The following is a 19,463-nucleotide window of genomic DNA, read 5'->3' on the forward strand; positions in this document are numbered from 1 at the left end:
TAACGTCACATTGTTTCTGGAAAGGCCGAATCTGGCTATAAATACGCAGACCGGCAGGAGCTCGATCGCTCTGGCTCGCTTCGTTTTTTTACTTCTACTCGTCTCCTCGTCTTGTGTTGTCTGTGTCTCGTGAACGTGTTTGTCAAATGTCATCCTAAATTTTTGCTATTGGCCTCTTGGTGAGGTCTGGTTTTTCCGGGAAAAGCACTGGTGATGTTTTGAGTTTGGAACCCGTGTGTTGTGATGACGTCTACAAAAGCAAAGAGTTCTAAGTTTCCCTGATGTGGGTCTTTTGTTCTCCTGCGGAAGAAGATCGCGTCCATCCCTGGCATACCTTTCCTTGATGTGGTGAACTGTGGCTCACGCGGTGTGAATCGACCTGCCTGCAATTCGTGGAAATTGCCATGCTGTCCAACGACCGGTGAGACGTCACCTTGGAACACCAACAGGACTTTTAATCCATGCATGGACCCATTGTAAGATCTTTTTTTTCTAATTTTTCCCGGGGAACAAATCATTGTGTTGTAACCAATTTTCAATATGTGTCAAATAAATGTTTTTCAGTGTAAAGAATGATTCATGTTTTATTTTCTCCGGGCAGACCACTACCTCAAATTTTTAGTTGGAAATGAGTTGCCTAATTTTCAGCTTAGCTGTAGGCCATAAACCTCAAATTATATCCAACAGAGCCGATGATTTGACTGCCAGTTCGGAGTCAAAAAAATTGATCAAACCAGCAGAATATAAGTTTTAGGGATCCATAGGACCGGGGAAGTTTTGTTTTTCCCTTTATCAAAACTTTTTGGAGAATCATAATTTTAAGTATCAAAGTTTTTTTGAACTTGTTGGAAATGTGTGCCTATTTTGTAATGTTAACATTTTCTATGTATGAAAAGATAGATTAGTAATTTCATTCATTCAGTGGGAGGACAAAATGGGCCCACCTGTTTCATTGAGGATGACAGAAGAACCGTCCGTGAGGCGATCCAGCAACTTCAGGAATTTCTCTTCAGTTTCTGAAAAAGGAAAAACCAAAATGACTCTTGTGATCTATTTTGCCGCGAGAGCAATTCTTCGGCCAGATACAAGCCCCATTCAGTTTGCTAAATTGTCGTACTTTTAGAGTTCGTAAATGACTCTACATACGGAATGTCCGAAAAGACCTAGGCGGATTTAAGAAACTCATAGTACAGCAAAAATTAGTTTGCTCAAGGGTACTTCCTAGGTTCAAGAATTTTTTTTAAAAAAGGAAAAGTTATCGTTCGTCACCTTTGTATCGTCATAGCAAGAATTTGTTTTTTTTACAGTGACCATCAAGCTGTTGATGTAAATTACTCATTATTACTTTTTTTTAAAAAGAATGTCATAAAAATTCCCGAACGTGTGAAATATTTATTGGCATAAATATTATTGTATTTATTCTCAGCCCACAGCGGATAATTTAAAGAAAATAGTTTAAAGTTGCATATTGTAGTTACCTACTTTTGACCTACTGTTTGCTTTATAGTTACTTTTAGTTACATTGCTTGTTCACATACTTTTATGCAATGCTGCATCAAAATAATGAATCGAACTTGTTTCACACATCATTTCTTTAAAAACATATTATTAAATAGTTTTATTGTTCACATTTATCTTTACGATAAGTCGTAATTGTAATTAGACTTGCATGACTTGGAAAAAAATAGTAGGAACGAAATAACCTTGTTATAAAGTAATACATTTTCTTGTTTCCAGTTTTGTAATGACATAACCAAAATTTTACTTTGAGATTCTTTTTATTAAGAACAGTACACATGTAAAAATTTTTTTAACATTCAAATAGAAAAAGAAAATACTAAAACGGGCCATCTTCACTTTTTTCATTCTTTAAAGGTGCAAATTAACATAATTAATTTATTATTGAGATTTATGCTAAGCAGATTCACTTTTTAAAAAACAAATTAATAAATTTATAGGACTTAAATATTACTTTACTTCCAAAAAATAAAGGCAGACAATCTTAAAAGAAGCAAATTACCATCTTAAATATATTATTGAGAGCTATATTTTAAACAAGTTCGTTTCTTAAAAAATAAATTTCATAAACTTATAACTTAATATTTTACTTTTGCTCCAAAAAATACTGCATATGCATTCTAAAATGATGTGAAATAACACCTGAAACATATTATTAAGAATTATACTAAACATAAACAATTTTCCTTTTTTAAAACACATTAGTAAACTCATACTTAACACTAGAAAGACGGCATTTGTCGTATACCAAGAAAGACTAGCAGTGGTCATTTCGACCACCATGCTTAAAAGATGGGAAATTATTTCTTCTTAAGAATTTTAATTATAGAAGCGATTTTTTTTTTGATACGTCATAAATTAATTAAAAAATTTCAAAACTATAAACTACCATCACCAGATGTTGCTAGTAGTACACTAAACAAATTCCGAAACGTTACTGATTATTTCTGTGGAACGTTGCAGGATTTCACGAATTTTCACTTATTTCCCCATAAAATCAATTGTCTTTGGAAAAATGTTTCTTGAATTGCTTCAAGTTGCACAAATGTAGACTCCTCTATGGTGTGAAACATATTTTTAGCAACCAGTTTAAAGATTAACAAAGTATGTTCATTAAGCATACCGCCTGAAGATCGATTACGACCCTTCTAGTTTGACTAAGCTCTTAATGAGTGCTTAACTCTCAATGAGAGATCTTCATATTCTTTGGAAAGTTTAAAGGATGGTGTACGAAGGTTACTGATTTTTGGCGGAAAACGTTCCTAGTTTTTGCAAGTGATGTTATTGGCAGAAATTGGGTAGTGAGCTGCCCATTAATTTCCAGGAATGTCTCTGAATTGTGATTACGGTGCATGTTCTACTCTGCATCACACATAATATTTAATGTGGATATCTTTAAAAATAGTGTAAAGTAGAAAAAAAAATCTCTTCTGCATTAAAATAGCCTTTTTTCATCTAAATAAAAGTGAATAGCTTTCAAACATTTTAATTTTTCTTTTAAATAGTTTCTTTGTTTTTAGACAATTCATAACTCTACGAATTAATATCTTAAACTTCTTATTATTAAATAAAATATGCTTTGTTACGGTTAACACTGGCTAAGGAACCTGCTATTTAGGTTAAAACTTATTTATGTTTTAAATCCTATGTATACATTGTTTAATTAGTATGCTATCTTGTCCACACTAGCCCCATGACAAGGGGCTATTGTGGACAAAAACAACCTTTTTTGAAACATATTTTGTTAAATAACTGTTCGGCCAAATGTTTTAATTTATCAATTAAAATAAGTACAAAAGTGCAAATTATTGTAAAAAAAAATCAAGTGTATTAAAAACAGTATTTAGTATACTTTTTTTGCAGAAATGCAAAATGTGTCCGCACAAGCAATCTTCTCCCCCTACAGAGGAAGGTTCCCAGAGGATTTTTGTCGGGAGGACCCTAAATTTATAGAACCCGGCCTGTTCACCTCTTGCCGTCAATCAAATCGCTAAAAAATGAATTTACCATTAATCCCAGGCTCGTCGCTTTCACTGCGAATGTTTTTAATGGTGATCGGCTTCCCACTCAGCGTCGAAAGTAAGAGCCGCTGGCGAAAAAAATTGCTGCCGTTAAAAGTCAGAGTACTCATTATCTTTTTTTAAATTAACGAGGATAAGTAGCAACAAGGATATTTTATATCTTTAAACAATTAAACATCACGAAATTATGTCAGATTGCCATGTGCTCGTATTTTGTTTTCTTTGTGAGTGTTGCCATAAATATAGAAAAGAAAAATGTGGATTGATGTTCGATGAGCGACCGGTAGCTCACCGGTTAAAATAATGTTTTCAAATAATGAAGTCAACTCAAATGCTTTAGCATTGGCTGACGTCAAAATTGTCACGTGATTAATCAACCGGTTCTTGTCGGCTGAGCTCGTCGAACGTATGCAAGTAGATCTATTCTATTCTATTCTATTCAAGAGTCACAACTGACTTCAACTGCATTTATGTCGAGGACTGCATACTATGTGCCTTGCCTCCATTGTTTTTATATACCGATAGATGGCAGCACCATCACCGGATCGAGCAGTTAATGAGAATTTAGAACTAGTCCAAGAGCTAATAGCTACCTGGTACTAGCACCCCCAGAGGTATCGTTTCACTTGGAGGACATTGAGACCACGAGCATATTTAACGTCGCCCAGTCCCCTTTAATGACGACGGTGGGTCTTCGACCAGCAAGGATCGAACCCGAGGCCCTCCGGCCCCGAGTCCAATGCCTTACCGATCAGGCTACCACGGCCCACTGCAAGTAGATCTTGTGAAAACCCTGAATTGGAGCTACCTCTTATTTACAGCAAGCCCTTGAATTGATATTTGATTACATCCATTTTAGCAAGAAAGACCCGACCACTAGACTGTCCCCGAAATTCGAAGATGTCTGGTCACTAATAATCCTTTTTCTGTTTGAAGATCACTCCGGCTAAAAGTTTCTCCAAAGACCTTAGCAGCACCTTGAAGAGGCGAAGAAGACATCCTTTCACCAGTGGTCCGGCGAAGACATTTGTTTACATTAGCTGTTGTCAAATTCAGTGGTTGAGAAAAAAAGTTTCGTTGAAACTGAATAAATCAGCTAGTCTGATGCAGATAGAGTCTTTTCGTCGTTTTCCATACTCTTTTCCGAAACTGCAGTCCAATATTCAGCTTGGTAAGACAAGGTTACTTCAATGTTAACCTATCTCCATATCTAAATATAACTTTTTCTCTGTTTGTTGTTGTTTTTTTATTATTATTATCAGAAGCAATTCTCCCCATAAATTATCTTACGAATTTATCTCCATGTGAATTAAAGCATGTTTTTTTTATTCACGTGAAGAACTTGAGCTCTAGTTTTTTAGTAACTCATTCCAATGTCATGGTAAGTTCATTGGACTATGTACAGTTTTAGCAACACGTGAGGAGGGAGGAGGGAGGGTGCTCTGATTTGCAAGCCTTTATGCCAACTACTTGAAATATTTTTGAAGCTCCTTGTGTTTCTAATCTGTCGTAAAAGAAACAAGTGGAAATTATGTGCAGTTCATCTTTTTATCTTTATCACATGCCATATATAGAGTGAGGCTATTGTGGCCCTTGCAGGGGATGACCCAACTTGAACAAAAAAAAAGGATACCTGACTTAAATGCTTGAATTTGAAAACGTTGACTTAGAGAAATACATCGTTTACCTTTTTACTGCTGGGGAAAAAAAAAAATCAATGGTGTTCAAACATTATGCTGAAAAATTTGCACCTGTCTGTTGCAGGAATACTTCTGGTCAGTGCAGAGAGTTTTGAGCTTCCCAAGCTAATCAACAGTCACAATGAAAGCATTTGCTTTTGACTGCTACTTGTTGGGAGCTAGCTCAAAACCCGTTTTACATCAAAACATACAGGGCCCAATACAGGCTGATTTTGCTACCGTTTTTCGGTACCTTCACAAAAATCTTGTTTTGAAATAGATACTTTCACAAAAATCAAGAAATAAAATCAGTAGCTTCACAAAAACATCGAAAATTTCACAAAAATTTGCATTTTAAAATATAAAACTTGTTTCTCTGTTTAAAACAAAATTTACTCATAAAATAAAATTATAAGCAAGTTTATATAAACAATCGCTTGAATAGCAACCTTTTTGTGGTTTTAGCTGTTTCTCGCCAAAGTGTATTTATGCAATATCATCACAGTCTTTTAACATATTTTGGGGCACCGTTTTTCTCATAATTTCCAATATTGTATACATTACATAGCTCATTAAGCTGAAATAACGATGGTATTTTTGGTACTTCTTAGGTTTTTAGCTCCCCCCTCCCCGTTAAAAAACGAAACCTGTTAAAAATAATACTAGATGATATTTACACTTTTCGAACTAAAATTTCACTTTTTCTACTTCTCTTTTACAAAAATTAGGATGCCTCTAAAAGTTCACAAAAACAATGCTGATAAAAAAGAACATTCACAAAAATGGAATGATGCAATACTTTCACAAAAATAGGTAGCAAGAAAAAATTCCTGGATTGGCCCCTGACATACCTTTTAAGCAATATTTTTACAATGTTGTGCTTTAATAACATTGATTTTTTCCAGGGGTGCCCCTCTAAGAGCAAAGGCTCACCCCCCTAAAGATTGTAAAGACCCCCACCAAAAGCAAGAACCCCCCAAAAATGAGAAATACCTCTCAAAACATTCCCCTCCCCCTAAGAATTTCAATGGCACAGTCTGTGCTATGTACCTCCCCCAGGTGGGCATCATTTATTTGACACTTCTGTTTGAAAGAATTTTGTGCTGCTATTCATTTTTAATTTTTTATGTTTGCAATAGTGCTATTGAATGTATCTATGCAAATTTTTAACTTGAAATATTTCATTACAGATGCTCGACAGGACTAGTGAAAATTATTATCCGTGAATACCTGATATCAAAATATTAATTTCCAAAAAGGCTGCATTTTGTAGCATTTAACAAGGCAGTTGTTTATGCAAATGTTAATGTTATCGCCCTAACCTTAACTAATGTCTTTTTTTAAACTAGCAAAATGGAAAAAAGAATATAAAATGGTTAAAATAGAAAGTATACATGAAGCTTTTTCTGGTTGAAATGAAGTTAAAAGGTGGTCAACTTATTTTTTAAGGAATACTATTTTAGTTAAACTACAACAGAGACAGTTCTAGGTCTGTTAAATTACTGCTTCAATATATAGGATATATAGGCTTAAACATTTTTTTATTGAATTTCCTTATGTTTACACTCAAACCTGTTTTTATACGGTCTTTTTTTTGTATGCGATTTTTTTTGTGCAAGTTTTTTTTTTGTGTGCAGCATATTAATATTTCAATCAGATTGGGATTAAATTGACAAAATTATTTTTAAATTTTGTGCATGGTAGTATCTTCCAAGTGTTGACATACGCACCCGGACGGGAAGTTAATGTGACCTTCTGAAAATTTTCTTAATCGAGGATATTTTGTTCGACTACTCGGCAAAAATTATCACTTGATGTATTTTGATTTCGTTTAAATATTACAATTTTGTAAGTTTTTGGGTTGTTCTCTATGTGAGACTTTTTTTATGCCGTCTCTATCCACCGCATAAAAACAGGTTTGGGTGTACATATTTATGTGAGAAATTTTGTTCAGTATGTGTACACAATGTATCCACTTAGTGGTTGATAATGAAGCAAAAATTTTACAGATCTAGAACTATCTCTGTTGTAGTTTAACTAAAATATCATTCCTTAAAAAAAAAGTTAAGCAGCTTTCAACTTGTAGTCTAGTAACCATATACATTGGACCTTGCGTCAAATCCGATAGTTCTGATTTTTTGCTGAGTTGTTTATGATATTGCTCTATTAAATAATTCAAGTTTATGACCTCGAGCGGCGAACACAACCTAGTTGAAAATCAAAAAAACCTAAAATTTTAGACTTCTTTTTCTGTAGTTTTTGGTGATTTTTTAACTGTAAACAAGTAGTAGTTCAGTAATACCTTCCGCGAAGTTCATGATTTTTCTAGAGGGGGTCCACGGAGGTCTGAAGTTTGGGAACCTCTGTGCTATACTATGGAAGCCTTTTATGTGTGGTCTATATCAGGAAGATCTTCGCCTAATGAGGAATCAAAATCTGTTTATTTCAACATCTGCTACAATGTCACAGGAGGCTCCACTTCTCACTCCGGGGTCCCCCATACCTACCACTGTTTGTGGTTTTACCAATTGGATGGAATCTTGAAGACAGCTCTGATTTTTTGATCCAAACCAGTTGCAGAGCAACTCCAGCTCCAGCACCCCCTGAGATATCGTTTCATTTGGAGGACTAAGTGACCATGAGCATACATAATGTCTCCCAGTCACCATTAATAAAGATGATGCATCTGGGACTGGTTAGGATTGAATCCAAGGCCCTCTGGTCGCAAGTCCAGTGCCTAGTAGGCTCCAAACTGCAGTGTTTTGACACAGATGAGCATTTCATTCCTGCATTCCTACAACTGCAAGAATTCCCACAACCTTTTTGAGAGCAGCAAGAAATCAACCGCAAGAAAAATTATGGGGGCTGCATCTCTGGCCATCCTTTTGGGGCTGAAGCCTTGCGACGTAGATATCGATCCACAAGGAGAGAGGGTTCAGTGTGACTCCCAACCATGCCTGTACTTGTTAAAAGATTGTTCCCTAGTAGTTAAATAGAGAATTTTGAATAAAAGTTATTCATGAAGTGGATGCATGGATAATTTGCCCCTGATGACAGGTCCGCAAGGAGTGAAATCAAGCAGCGTCTTTTGTCGGAGGTAACCTGGACAGATTACAGCTGTTTTTGTCGCAGCCCTTGCAAAATGCTGATACCGCAGCGAGTCAAGGTTATGGTTGTTCGGGTGGCCACCATGTGGAGCAGTTACGACTATCGCTACTGCTACTTCTTTTAGTGTAGCGTTGGTGTTGGAAAAATTTCAGATTCCTTTTCAACGTCCTTATATTTTTCAGTCACGGACATCATTTGCTTCTTCCCTAATCCAAAAAAGCAGGAAGTTCAGTCATTACCACTAAAGGCATGGATGAAAAATGAAAGCTTCAGTTTCAATGAGGATTTTGAAGAGGCAATGCTAGATTACATGACATCTGATGCTTTATCTCTTCCACATTTGTTAAAATACAGATTTCACGTTAGTTTGAAATTTAACTGAGAATCATTAGCAAGTCAATATCCCCACCAACAACTAATACTACATCATACGTAGAGGCAACAGCTACAGATGTGGTAATCATGAGCCTATCAGCATCTTTCTCTGCTTGAAATACTTGAATGTTGTGATTTCTCATTTTAGTTTTCAGTAAGTAGATGAAACAAATTTGTTTTTCTCATTTGACCAGAACTTCTCTGGACGAATTAGTGCCACTGTTGTCTCATCGAAGATTATATCTGGCGAAGAATGTAACTTAGCTCTTCGAAGATGCTCGGAGCTCTTTGTACTTTCTTGTACCATAACCTTCTCTTGCGGATGATTTCTTGTGGCTGCCTGAGAGGTTGTGAGAATGCTTTGCAGTTGCAGGAAGGTGTGGATGAAATGCTCATCTGTGTGCATGCACTGCTGTGGAGCCTCCTGCGGCAACATACCATATGTTGAAATAGAAACAGATTTCGATTCTTCAGAAGGCGACAAACTTCCTGATATTGACATAGAAAATGTTTCGTGGGCACAAAACAATGATGATAGATCATCAACCCTTGATAAGGGTATGCCATCGTGATATAAAGAGGCAGATACAGACGAACCTCAACTGGGGACATCCAAGAGGGCTAAATTGACTCAATGAATCATTGAATAACTCAACTAGGTAACTGATTGAAAAATCAACTGAATGGATGTATCTGTTAGATCTTGTTGTGCATTTTATTTGACTATTCATATAAGAGCTTAATATTAAACATCATATTTCGAGCCTTTTCATTTTTTATTTTAACATCCCATAATAAAACATTAGCAAGGCTTCAATAGTATAGCATATGTAGAAATGAATGTATGAAAAATGAGAGGGGGAGGGAACCTGCTTAGGGGCCTTCAAATCTCTTCAGAATCCCCTAGAATGTGATCAGGGGTCGAAGGAGAAAGAGGTTCTAAAGAAACAGGGTCAAAATTGATTTATAACCACAAAATATTATGAAAAAATGCGATTTAAAATTTTTTCTTTTTTTTTTTTTTTTGAGGTTATATCTCGAAAACTAATGGGTCTTAAAAAATGGTTCTGGATTCATATCATAAGAAATTTAGTCTTTTTTTAAACATGTTAATTGAAGGTATAGTTAAAAAAACTAGTCGTTTAGGGTTTAAAATTGCCAAAAACCACAGAAAAGCCTGAAATTTCAAGTTTTTAAATTTTTTTAACTAGGTTGCATTCAGCACTTGAGGTCACAAACTTGGATTATTTAACGGAACAATATCATAAACAACTCGACAAAAAATTAGAACTTCCGAATTTGACGCAAGGTACCCCTACCCCTTTCAGGTGACAAGGTTACTGGACTATTAAAGCTTTATGTATATTTCCTATTTTTTAACCATTTTCTATTTCTTTTTCCATTTAGCTTGTTGTCTCTCACCTGTTCATTTCATAATGATTAAAAATTGTACAAAAATATTGTCTGTGTAAGTTTTGAGTAAAGAAAGTAAAATAAGATGGCTTTGTGAATGCAGAATGTTTTTACTGTTATATATATTTTTTAAAATGCTATATATGTTTTAAAACTACATCAACATGACCATGAGCATGATTTGAACTTTACAGTAGACCCTCGTTTTATGCGGTTTCGATTATATGCAATTTAAGATTTGACACTTTTATTTTATTTTACGCGGATGAGTTTCGGTTTTACGCGGATGTGTCAATGCAAACAGATAAAATTTTTCCCTCTTTCGAAATCCTAACTCCTGAAGATTGCAGATTATGCGTAATCAACCCTATTTTGGCGTGCTAATAATAGAGCTTGGACCACTGGAGACATTTTATGTGCTTGGTTCCAGATCTCTTTCCAGAAGTAAAGTTATTAAACTCACACAGTTCAGAACTCACTGGAAGAACTTTTAGGAGTGACAAAGGAGGCCAAAACCACCGGGGATACCGATGCCGGTGACGCACAACCAAAAAAGTTCATATTGAAAATTTTGAGCCATTCCTAGACAATAGAAATGATCTTTCTGATTTGTTAGTGAAGGAAGATTCTATCATGGAAATGACGTAAAGTGATCATGGATGCGTTAATGCTCTGCAAAGAATTACAGAGAAAAATTCTTAATGACTGTCAAAAGACTATCATAGCCAGCTCCTCTCTTTATAAACAGGACACGAAATTAATTTATGTTTTCTTTATGCATGTTGTGCATAAAAGTCGATATAAATACACATTAAACTTATTATACAATTCGTCATCACTAGAATGAAGTATTTTTTTACCTACGGAATCAAACCCCTATTTTAACACTAGTATTAGGTCTCAATTTATGCGGCATTTCCGTGGAACATAGCCCCTGCGTAAAACGAGAGTCCTCTGTATTTCAATTTCCATGAAAACCAGGAAACAGTTGTTTATATTTAAAATGAGATCTTTTTTTTTTTTTGTTCAGCATTTTGCACCTTTGCGTGAACATGAAAGGAAGTGTATGCTTTTATTTATTTATTTTATTTAAATTAAATGTAATAGTAATATTTTATTATATAACAATAATATTTTATTTATTTTATTGTAAAATTCCCTTTTAGGCATACACCGGCATTTAGCATTGTCAAGATGCCTGTCACAACATCCAAAGGAGACTTTGGCCCAAGAGAGATAGAATTGTCAAATCATGTGAAGATGCCCATACTTGGTTTGGGTAATGATTTTTTCCTGCAGAATTTTTTTTCTATCTATTTATGCAAACTGTTTTATATTAAAGTGCTGTCAAGGAAAAAAAAGGAAAGAAAAGTACTTTTCTCTTGTCCATTGTGATCCTTTAACTTGATGAGGAAATTTGCAAATTCAGATCCAGAAAAACACAAAATCGGTGGCCACACAGTGGGCGTTTCTGGAAGGGTCTAACATGATCTTTTTACACTGCTAATTGGTCTGATTTCATGATGGACAGCGTCAATCACTGAGTAGTTGAATGGACAGCCACAAATCTCTAAAGTGTCCAATTGGGGTTCTCGTTTTCAGAGGGTAGAAGAGAATGTTTCTTCCGAAACAAGTTTCCCTCCACAAAGACAGGCTGTCCTGGTCAACCTAAGTGGCATAACCATTGTGAAGGGGCATAACATACATAACTTACAAGGATATAAAGGAGGGGGTCATTCTTTCCTCCTTCCCTATCTTTTCTCTTACTACATTTTACACTCTCGGAAAGTGTTGATTTTCTCTGGGACAATTCTTGACACTTGCTCTTGAAATCGAATTCGTTGTTTTCTATGCAATTTATGGGCATTATTATGTGAAGTTTTAATGTTTATTTTTATTCTTTATTTATTTTTTTTCAGTGGTTCAATTTATTTATTTTTTATTCATTGACTAAAATTAGTCTGTGTAAGTGGTCTTAGATTTTGATTTATGATATGAAATAAAAAATGCAGTGAATATATGCTGCTTGGCTGAGTAGCTCTAGGTTCGAGTCTAGGGGGCAAAGATTTTTTCCAATTTCCTGGCCAGAAATAGGGAAGGATAACACATAGATTCAGGCAGTAACATAAATAATTTCTAGAAAAATATTGGAATATTTTAATTCCAACTTTAATGTAAAGACGGATAGTATATTCACTCAGTTCATCATTTTTACTCCTATTTTTCTCTAATATTATGCCTTTTTTGATGCTGGTTCTTATGTAATATTCAGTATACTGTTTAAAAACCTGAGCGTCTGAATTTATGAATAATCCAAAATTAGGATGTTTAATTAACCCGGTCAATTGAATCAGTGGTTAATTAAATCAGCCGCTTTAATGAATAAAATTGCCAAAAACAGAACAAAATCCTGGTTTATTGAATTAGGATCTTTATTGAATCTGCCGCTTTATGGAATCAAAACTGTTTAGAACAAAGGTGATTCATATAAGCAGTGGCCACTGTATTGCTAAAATAAATATTGGCAGTATTTACGTATTACTGACTGACATATTGGCAACTGACTGATATTACAAACATGCAATGCAAAATATCCATTAAAAAAATTAAAAAAAAAAAAAAAAACTATTTACTCCTAGTTTGTTGATTTCTTCAAGCTGAATTTAATGGTGTCTAGTTGAATTTTTGAAATGCATTTTAGATGATTAAAAAAATAAATAAATAAATAAAAGCATGGAAACCGACTGACATGAATGCAACCTGCGGGAAAAGCAATATAGATAAAATAAAAGATTCTCCTCTGAAAGCAAAAAGAATGATTCATAAATTTATATTGGGATCTAGGACTAATGAACAACCATTTGGCATTTAGTTTGAAAAATATTACTAAATTAACAAAATTACAGTAATTACAGCTTGGTGAGCTAACGGTTTCAGGAAAGGTAAATCTTGTGCAGCTAATTTATCTTCTAATTTCTATGACAAAGTTACCGTGGCTTTGGACAATAAGAAGGCTGTAAATGTTATTTACATTGATTTTCAAAAAACTTTCTATAAGGTACCGCATGTTGCTCTACTTAGCAAATTAGCTGATATAGGAATAGGAGGGAAAACTTTCATTTGGATAAAAAACTGGCTGACCGGAAGGAAACAAAGGGTAGTTGTAAGGGGAAATTATTCTAATTGGACTGAGGTTTTAAGCAGGGTTCCTCAAGGATCAGTGTTAGGGCCTGTTTTGTTCATTGTTTTTATGAACGATATTCACAAAAATATTTCTGGGAACATGAATTGTTTTGCTGATGATGTCAAAATTATGGGGACTGTAGAAAATGAAGAACAAGCAAATCAGCTGCAAGAGGATCTAGATCATATTACGGAGTGGGCTGATAAATGGGGTATGGCTGTTAATGTTGGGAAATGTCAAGTGCTACATTTAGGGCATGGAAATAAGTGTACAAGTTATTATTTGCAAGGTTCAGTCATTAGTCAGGCAGACAAAGTTACTGACCTGGGGGTCTTAATAAGTCAGGATTTAAAGTTTAGCCAACAGTGCAGCATGGCGAGTAATAAAGCCAATAAGATTCTTGGGTTTATCAATAGATCTATTTCAAACAAATCTAAAGAAGTTCTTCTGCCCTTATATAGAAGTTTGGTAGGACCTCATTTGGAGTATGCTGTTCAGTTTTCGTCTCCTTAAGAAAGATATTAATGTATTGGAAAGAGTTCAAAGGCGGGCTACAAGGCTAATAAATGGACTTTCTCACTTAGACTATGATTCCATGCTTAGAAGACTAAAAATGTAGTCTTGAGCAAAAACGAGACTGAGGGGACATGATTCAGTTGTTAAAAAGTTATTAAAATGAAAGATGTTACGGGACTGAAGTTTAGCACTGAAAACAGGACAAGGGGTCATTGTTTTAAGCTATTTAAATCTCAGGCTAACATGGATGTTAGGAAAAATTATTTTAGCAGGGTAGTGGAACCTTGGAACAGCTTACCGGAAGAGGTGGTAATGAGCAAGGGAGTAGATAGTTTTAAGAGGGCCATTGATCTTCACTGGGGATTGTAAATTGACTAGGACCAGTCTAGCTGTGCTCAGAGCCTGTTGCTGGTCGTCACTTTTGTATTTGTATTAATGTAAGGGAGTTATGCTAGATTTTTTTTGCTGAGTTCAGAAAAATTTGGGTAGTTGATACACAATAAATCATCAATATATCTGCAACAAAAAGGAGCAGAATTATCAATAGAAAATTTCCTTTCATAAAATAAAAGGAAAAGGTTTGCTAGGGTAGAACTAAAATTAGCACCCATTTGTTGAAAGCAGGAATTACCATTTTTGAAAAAATTGTTAAAGATGCAAAATTTGAAAAATTTGAGAAAAAATTCCTCATTTATTTGGAGTGAAGAGTTGACTATTTTGAACAGTTCAGTAACGGCAAAGAGAAGTTCATCAAGTGGGATGTTGGTAAACAGATTTTCAAAATCAAATGTTTCTAGATGATTGATGTCCAGAAAATTAAGTAAATCAATTACCTCATTGCTGTTGTCAACTATCCAAAACCATTTCTCCTGACAAAGTTTAAGTTGGTATAAAATTTTTTTAAGATAAGATTCAAGTTTAATACTGAGATTTTTCCCAATGATGTTGGTGGCAGAGCAGATAAAGCGGAAGGAAACAGGTGTTTTGTGAAATTTTGGAATTGCATAAAGGAATTGAATCAGGAGGGGTTAAGTTCAAGAGTTTGTAAGCGGCTAGGAATTTTTTTAAAATGGAAGTTTCATTAAGTGAGGATTTTTTGTAAGTGTTGGTTTTTTCCAATTCTGACTTCATAATATTAGCATAATGCTTTTTACAACAAATGGAATAATTATAGCTGGCTTTGTCAACAACATAGAAGACATATGCTTCTTTCAGTTCCTTTAGAGATTTAAGATCATCTGCTGACGAACGGAAATAGGAAGATTCTCTATTGACGAATTCCGGAAGTAGCATTTTTAAATTAAGCAGAAAATGATGCCTGTATTCTAGAAAAGCAGCAAGTGGAGTAGTGTCATAGTAGGAAGTTCTTCTCATAAAATCATCAAGTTCACCAGAAAGTGTATCATAGGCCTTTAAAAAATTAATCCTAAAGTTAGGACGGAATTTGATACCAAGTGCAAAAATATGTTTAAGGTTATTGTTGACCTTGTTATGAAGCCCAAGCCCCCTAGCCTCTCTCATGAATCCGCTAGCGCTCCCAGTTTTGAAGTGGGAATCTGTCATAAATGATCTTTTAACATAATCTATTCTCATGGAATGTTATGTGCTACAATAAATTCATTTAGTTTATCATTTTTCGATGTTACTGAAGAAAAATGATTTTTTTAGGCACATCTCACAGTGGTGGCTATTCTCAAGAAGCAGTTGTGTATGCTTTAAAACACTGCAACTATAAATTGATTGATACTGCCAAACGCTATGGTTGTGAAGAATTTTTGCAGTCTGCCATACATGTAAGTTATACTGGATGCTTGAAAAAGTTTTAATGACATAAATATTGAAAATCTTTTAGATAAAAATTTTAATTTTGAATCAGTCAAACATTGAATTATTGTAAACAAATAAAAATGAAGGACAAGTTTCTAAAAATGTTTGTTCTTTGGAAAGGTTATGAAGCAGCATCTTTTTTGTGTGCTACTGATGAGGTAACATGTCCTCTCTACATAATATTGTTACAAATTCTGCAAATAGTAATTATTTTTGTGATTAATTTGTCATAATCTAGCTAAATTTGGCGTTTATTAAATGATCTTTCATCTAGAATTATTGAAGTAATGTAACCTGTAAATAGTTTCTTGTAATGAATATACAGCCCCCGTACATTCAACTGAAGTATACATTCCCCTCATTTCTGAATGATAAAATTTGTGAATGAAAAGAAATAAGATAACGGTCCCCGATTTTCTGGAATCTTTTGGAATATTGTGAAAACTTTTCGATGTCTATAAATAGCCGCGCCACATGATAAAAAGTCAGTCTCAATTGAGAATTTGTACTGAGAGTGTATTAGCTCTGTTTATTGCGAGGCATTTCGCTGTGTTGTGTGTAACCGTGTGTAACCGTTGAGTTTACGGTGTTGATTGATATTTGCTTAATTGCTGATGATTAATTTAGCAGTTGTTAACGATCTTTCCTGTACATAGTGTAAATAAATCTCCTGTGTTTTTCTCAAGAACTGTGTCGTCCTTTCAAGAAAGTTGAAGCTGCACCAGAACCTTTAACAATATTGTCCCATATTGCTTTGAAAGTGTTCAGAGACTTGTTTGTTATTTTTAAAAAATCTTTATAAGAATTGATATTATAAATGATTATTTTTAAGGTAAAATCAATTTTTTATAAAGGAGTTTGCATTTTGTTTTAACTTTAGCACTACAGTGGCTCTTATTGTCGAGAGTAGGACAAAGATGCGCTGTTGCAGTGATGAATGTGTTGAGCTTACATATTCAGACCACAATTGGTAACATTAATTCTGCTAGCTTTATGCTATTTTAACTTCTAACAATGCCTCAAGGAGCTTTTTGGATCTCTCATTAGACATTAATTCTCTTTTATGCATCTCCATAGCTGCTAACTCTTCTGAATCATTCTAGAAACTCCCAAATTTTGGTGCCTTCTCCCGAACTCCTTATTGAAGTAAATATCTCCTGAGTTTCTCATAAAAATAATGAAATTCCCTAAAAAAAGGCTTTTTCATTGATTAGAATTTCAGGGAAAATCCCTGCATTTAAATGATCACAATCACAAAAATTGAACCTTTTCATACACAAGTATGAAAATTATATGTCCGATTATTTCTGAAATATGTTTATTTTATTTTCCTTCTTTTTAAAAATTTTAGATCCAAAAAATGCAGTAAAAAATTTCTCATTTTTCTCTGAGTTTTTTAATTTTTTACCTGCTGAAAGGAATCACTTATTAGATAAAACAAACTTATTCCTATTTTAAAACTTTTTTCAACCTAAAGACTGTAGTTTTTTAACTTTAAAAAAAGAAAAAATAATAATAATGGTAATAAAAGCCATCTCTCTCTCTCAATTTCTAAATTTTTGGCGTTATATAAGCTTAGTTTAAAAATATCTCTCTAATTATATTTTTAAAATCCTTTACATGCTGAAATTTTTCGTTAAATTTATTCATACAAAGTCTACCTAGTTGTCAGCTTTCAATGTTGGCAGCTATGCATCTCTCTCAGATGGAAGTTAAATATCAAATTCCCAACAAAAAATATGAAACAGATAATTAGAATTTGATTTGTTTCTTTTGTTCAGAGGTACCTCAATTAGATGTTGGTAAATTAAATTTTTTTTTCAACTCTTCTTTTTCAAAAATTAGCAAGTTTTTGTTTCAAATTTTTCTAAAAAATAATTTTATGCATAGTATGCAGAAAAAAATATTTTATTTGCTTTAGAAAAATAACTTTATATCATCGATTTATACCAATCTTTTTAACACATAGCATTTGGCTCAGATTGAGAAGGTTATTTAATGTAAAAACAAAAACAATTCATTCTTTTGAAACATTTTTAAAAATTTGGTAAGAAAGCAAGTTATGTAAATTTTATTATTTTTATTCCTTGCTACATTTTCTGCTATGTATTTTCCATTAAATTGAAATTCAATTTTCTTTTAGTTTAAACCAAACTCACTTAAAGATCCTTTCCAATATGCATCTTTTTTATAGTCCCTCTGTGCCAATGTATGAGTTTAATATTACGATATTCAAGAACTATACTTGTTTTGTTTCCAACCTATACTCCTTGTCAAAAGTATTTTATTTTGAGTATTTAATATGTAGCTATTTTTGGAGTGTTTAAAAATAATTTATTTTATGCTGTGCATTAATATTTGAGTGTTTTTTTCCTCTAAAAATATGTATTGTGCTCAATTAATTCATTTTTTGCTGACTCTATAAAAAGTGTCTTGTTCATAGCAGATGTATTAAGTGTTTATATAAACTAAACTGAAATGAACTAATTGAAACTCAGCAGAAGCATATTTAATTATAATCTCATTCAGTATTAACAAACTGCAAAAATCCAGTTTTTGTTGAGCTTTAGTATAAGTAGTAATCAAGATTTTCATTTATATTTTTACCCCAAATCTATTGCCCTCGGATCATAAGATGTTTGGAGTTCAGTGTTGTAATTTTGTGCACATAAAACTATTTCATTAAAATTAAGGAAGCTATTGAGGTACCAAAATTGGAAGTAGCATTTCCCCTATTCAGGGTTTGGAAATATCGAAAATATCCGATATTTTCATATACATTGGATATTTTGATATATATCCGATATTTTCAATCAGTACAAACTAAAGTCTTCCAAATACTAAATTCACATCCTCAAATCACTCTTCATTTTCTTATATTATTATTATGATATGTAGACTTAAAATTAAGGTTTGTTTCATTATTTATATTTAACATTTCATTTGATATTTTTATCAATTTTAATGGAGTTAATTTAGCATTAGCTGTTTTACTCATTTTTCTTTTGTTTGCTACTTTTTCACAGTTATATTATTCAGAAATAAAAAAAATGCATTAGTTGGGGCAGTTATAAGACATTTTTTTTCTGACCAACGTTTAATATTTAATTAGGCACATTTAATATGAATTAAAATTGCTACCTTACTAATGATAAAAATGAATATAATATAAAAAATGAATATTATATTACTTTGCTGTATTAATGATGTGTTAATACATCACAAAAATATAATACATAAATTTTTGGTTATTTTAATAATAAATGAACAATATTACTATAAATAATATAATTTTTGTATTGAAAATACTGTAGTTAAAAAAAATAAATTTCGAAAATATCAAAATATCATGATATTTTCAAAATATATGCCGGATATATATATCGTGATATATATATCATGATATCTATCGACTGATATATATCAGCAAACCCTGCACCTAATGGCATAAAAAGTTATTTTTTAAATTTTTTATTTTGATTTTCTTTGTTGATATTTGAAGGAAATATGAATAAGGCAAGTTATGGATGCTGAAGAAAACACATTTGTCTTACTTTTTGTGCATTTGTTTCATTGCCTATGGCTGATAAGTTTGCTGCTACAGTGAAGCACCATTGATATGTTTCTGAAGAGACATTATGAAAAAAGCGTAGAAATGAAAAAAACTTATAATTATATGTTAATGTGTATTAGACTCTGCAGGGACCAATTTTAAAAACGTGTAAGTGATAATAACGTATAAAAGAAAAACATATACGTGATGCTTTACTGTTTTTACAATAAAAGAATTACCAGGGATCAATTATTAGGATTACAAAGGAA

At 33.2% G+C, this 19,463-nt stretch overlaps 2 protein-coding genes across 2 annotated transcripts in view; one reads left to right on the forward strand and one right to left on the reverse strand.

Moving 5' to 3' along the window:
* Positions 1-3,760, reverse strand: part of LOC129218531 (RNA 3'-terminal phosphate cyclase-like protein) — a 29,208-nt gene extending 25,448 nt beyond the window's left edge. Inside the window, exons 1-2 of the mRNA XM_054852821.1 lie at positions 3,526-3,760; positions 945-1,016 (exon numbers count right to left, since the gene is read on the reverse strand). Of these exons, the coding sequence (XP_054708796.1) occupies positions 945-1,016; positions 3,526-3,649 (196 nt within the window). The 5' untranslated portion in view covers positions 3,650-3,760. The remainder of the gene's footprint in view (positions 1-944; positions 1,017-3,525) is intronic.
* Positions 3,761-4,551: 791 nt separating this feature from the next.
* Positions 4,552-19,463, forward strand: part of LOC129218532 (uncharacterized oxidoreductase ZK1290.5-like) — a 31,524-nt gene continuing 16,612 nt past the window's right edge. Inside the window, exons 1-3 of the mRNA XM_054852822.1 lie at positions 4,552-4,710; positions 11,281-11,393; positions 15,483-15,607. Of these exons, the coding sequence (XP_054708797.1) occupies positions 11,309-11,393; positions 15,483-15,607 (210 nt within the window). The 5' untranslated portion in view covers positions 4,552-4,710; positions 11,281-11,308. The remainder of the gene's footprint in view (positions 4,711-11,280; positions 11,394-15,482; positions 15,608-19,463) is intronic.

The sequence above is a fragment of the Uloborus diversus genome, chromosome 3 (assembly GCF_026930045.1).
Source record: "Uloborus diversus isolate 005 chromosome 3, Udiv.v.3.1, whole genome shotgun sequence".
Taxonomy (NCBI): domain Eukaryota; kingdom Metazoa; phylum Arthropoda; class Arachnida; order Araneae; family Uloboridae; genus Uloborus; species Uloborus diversus.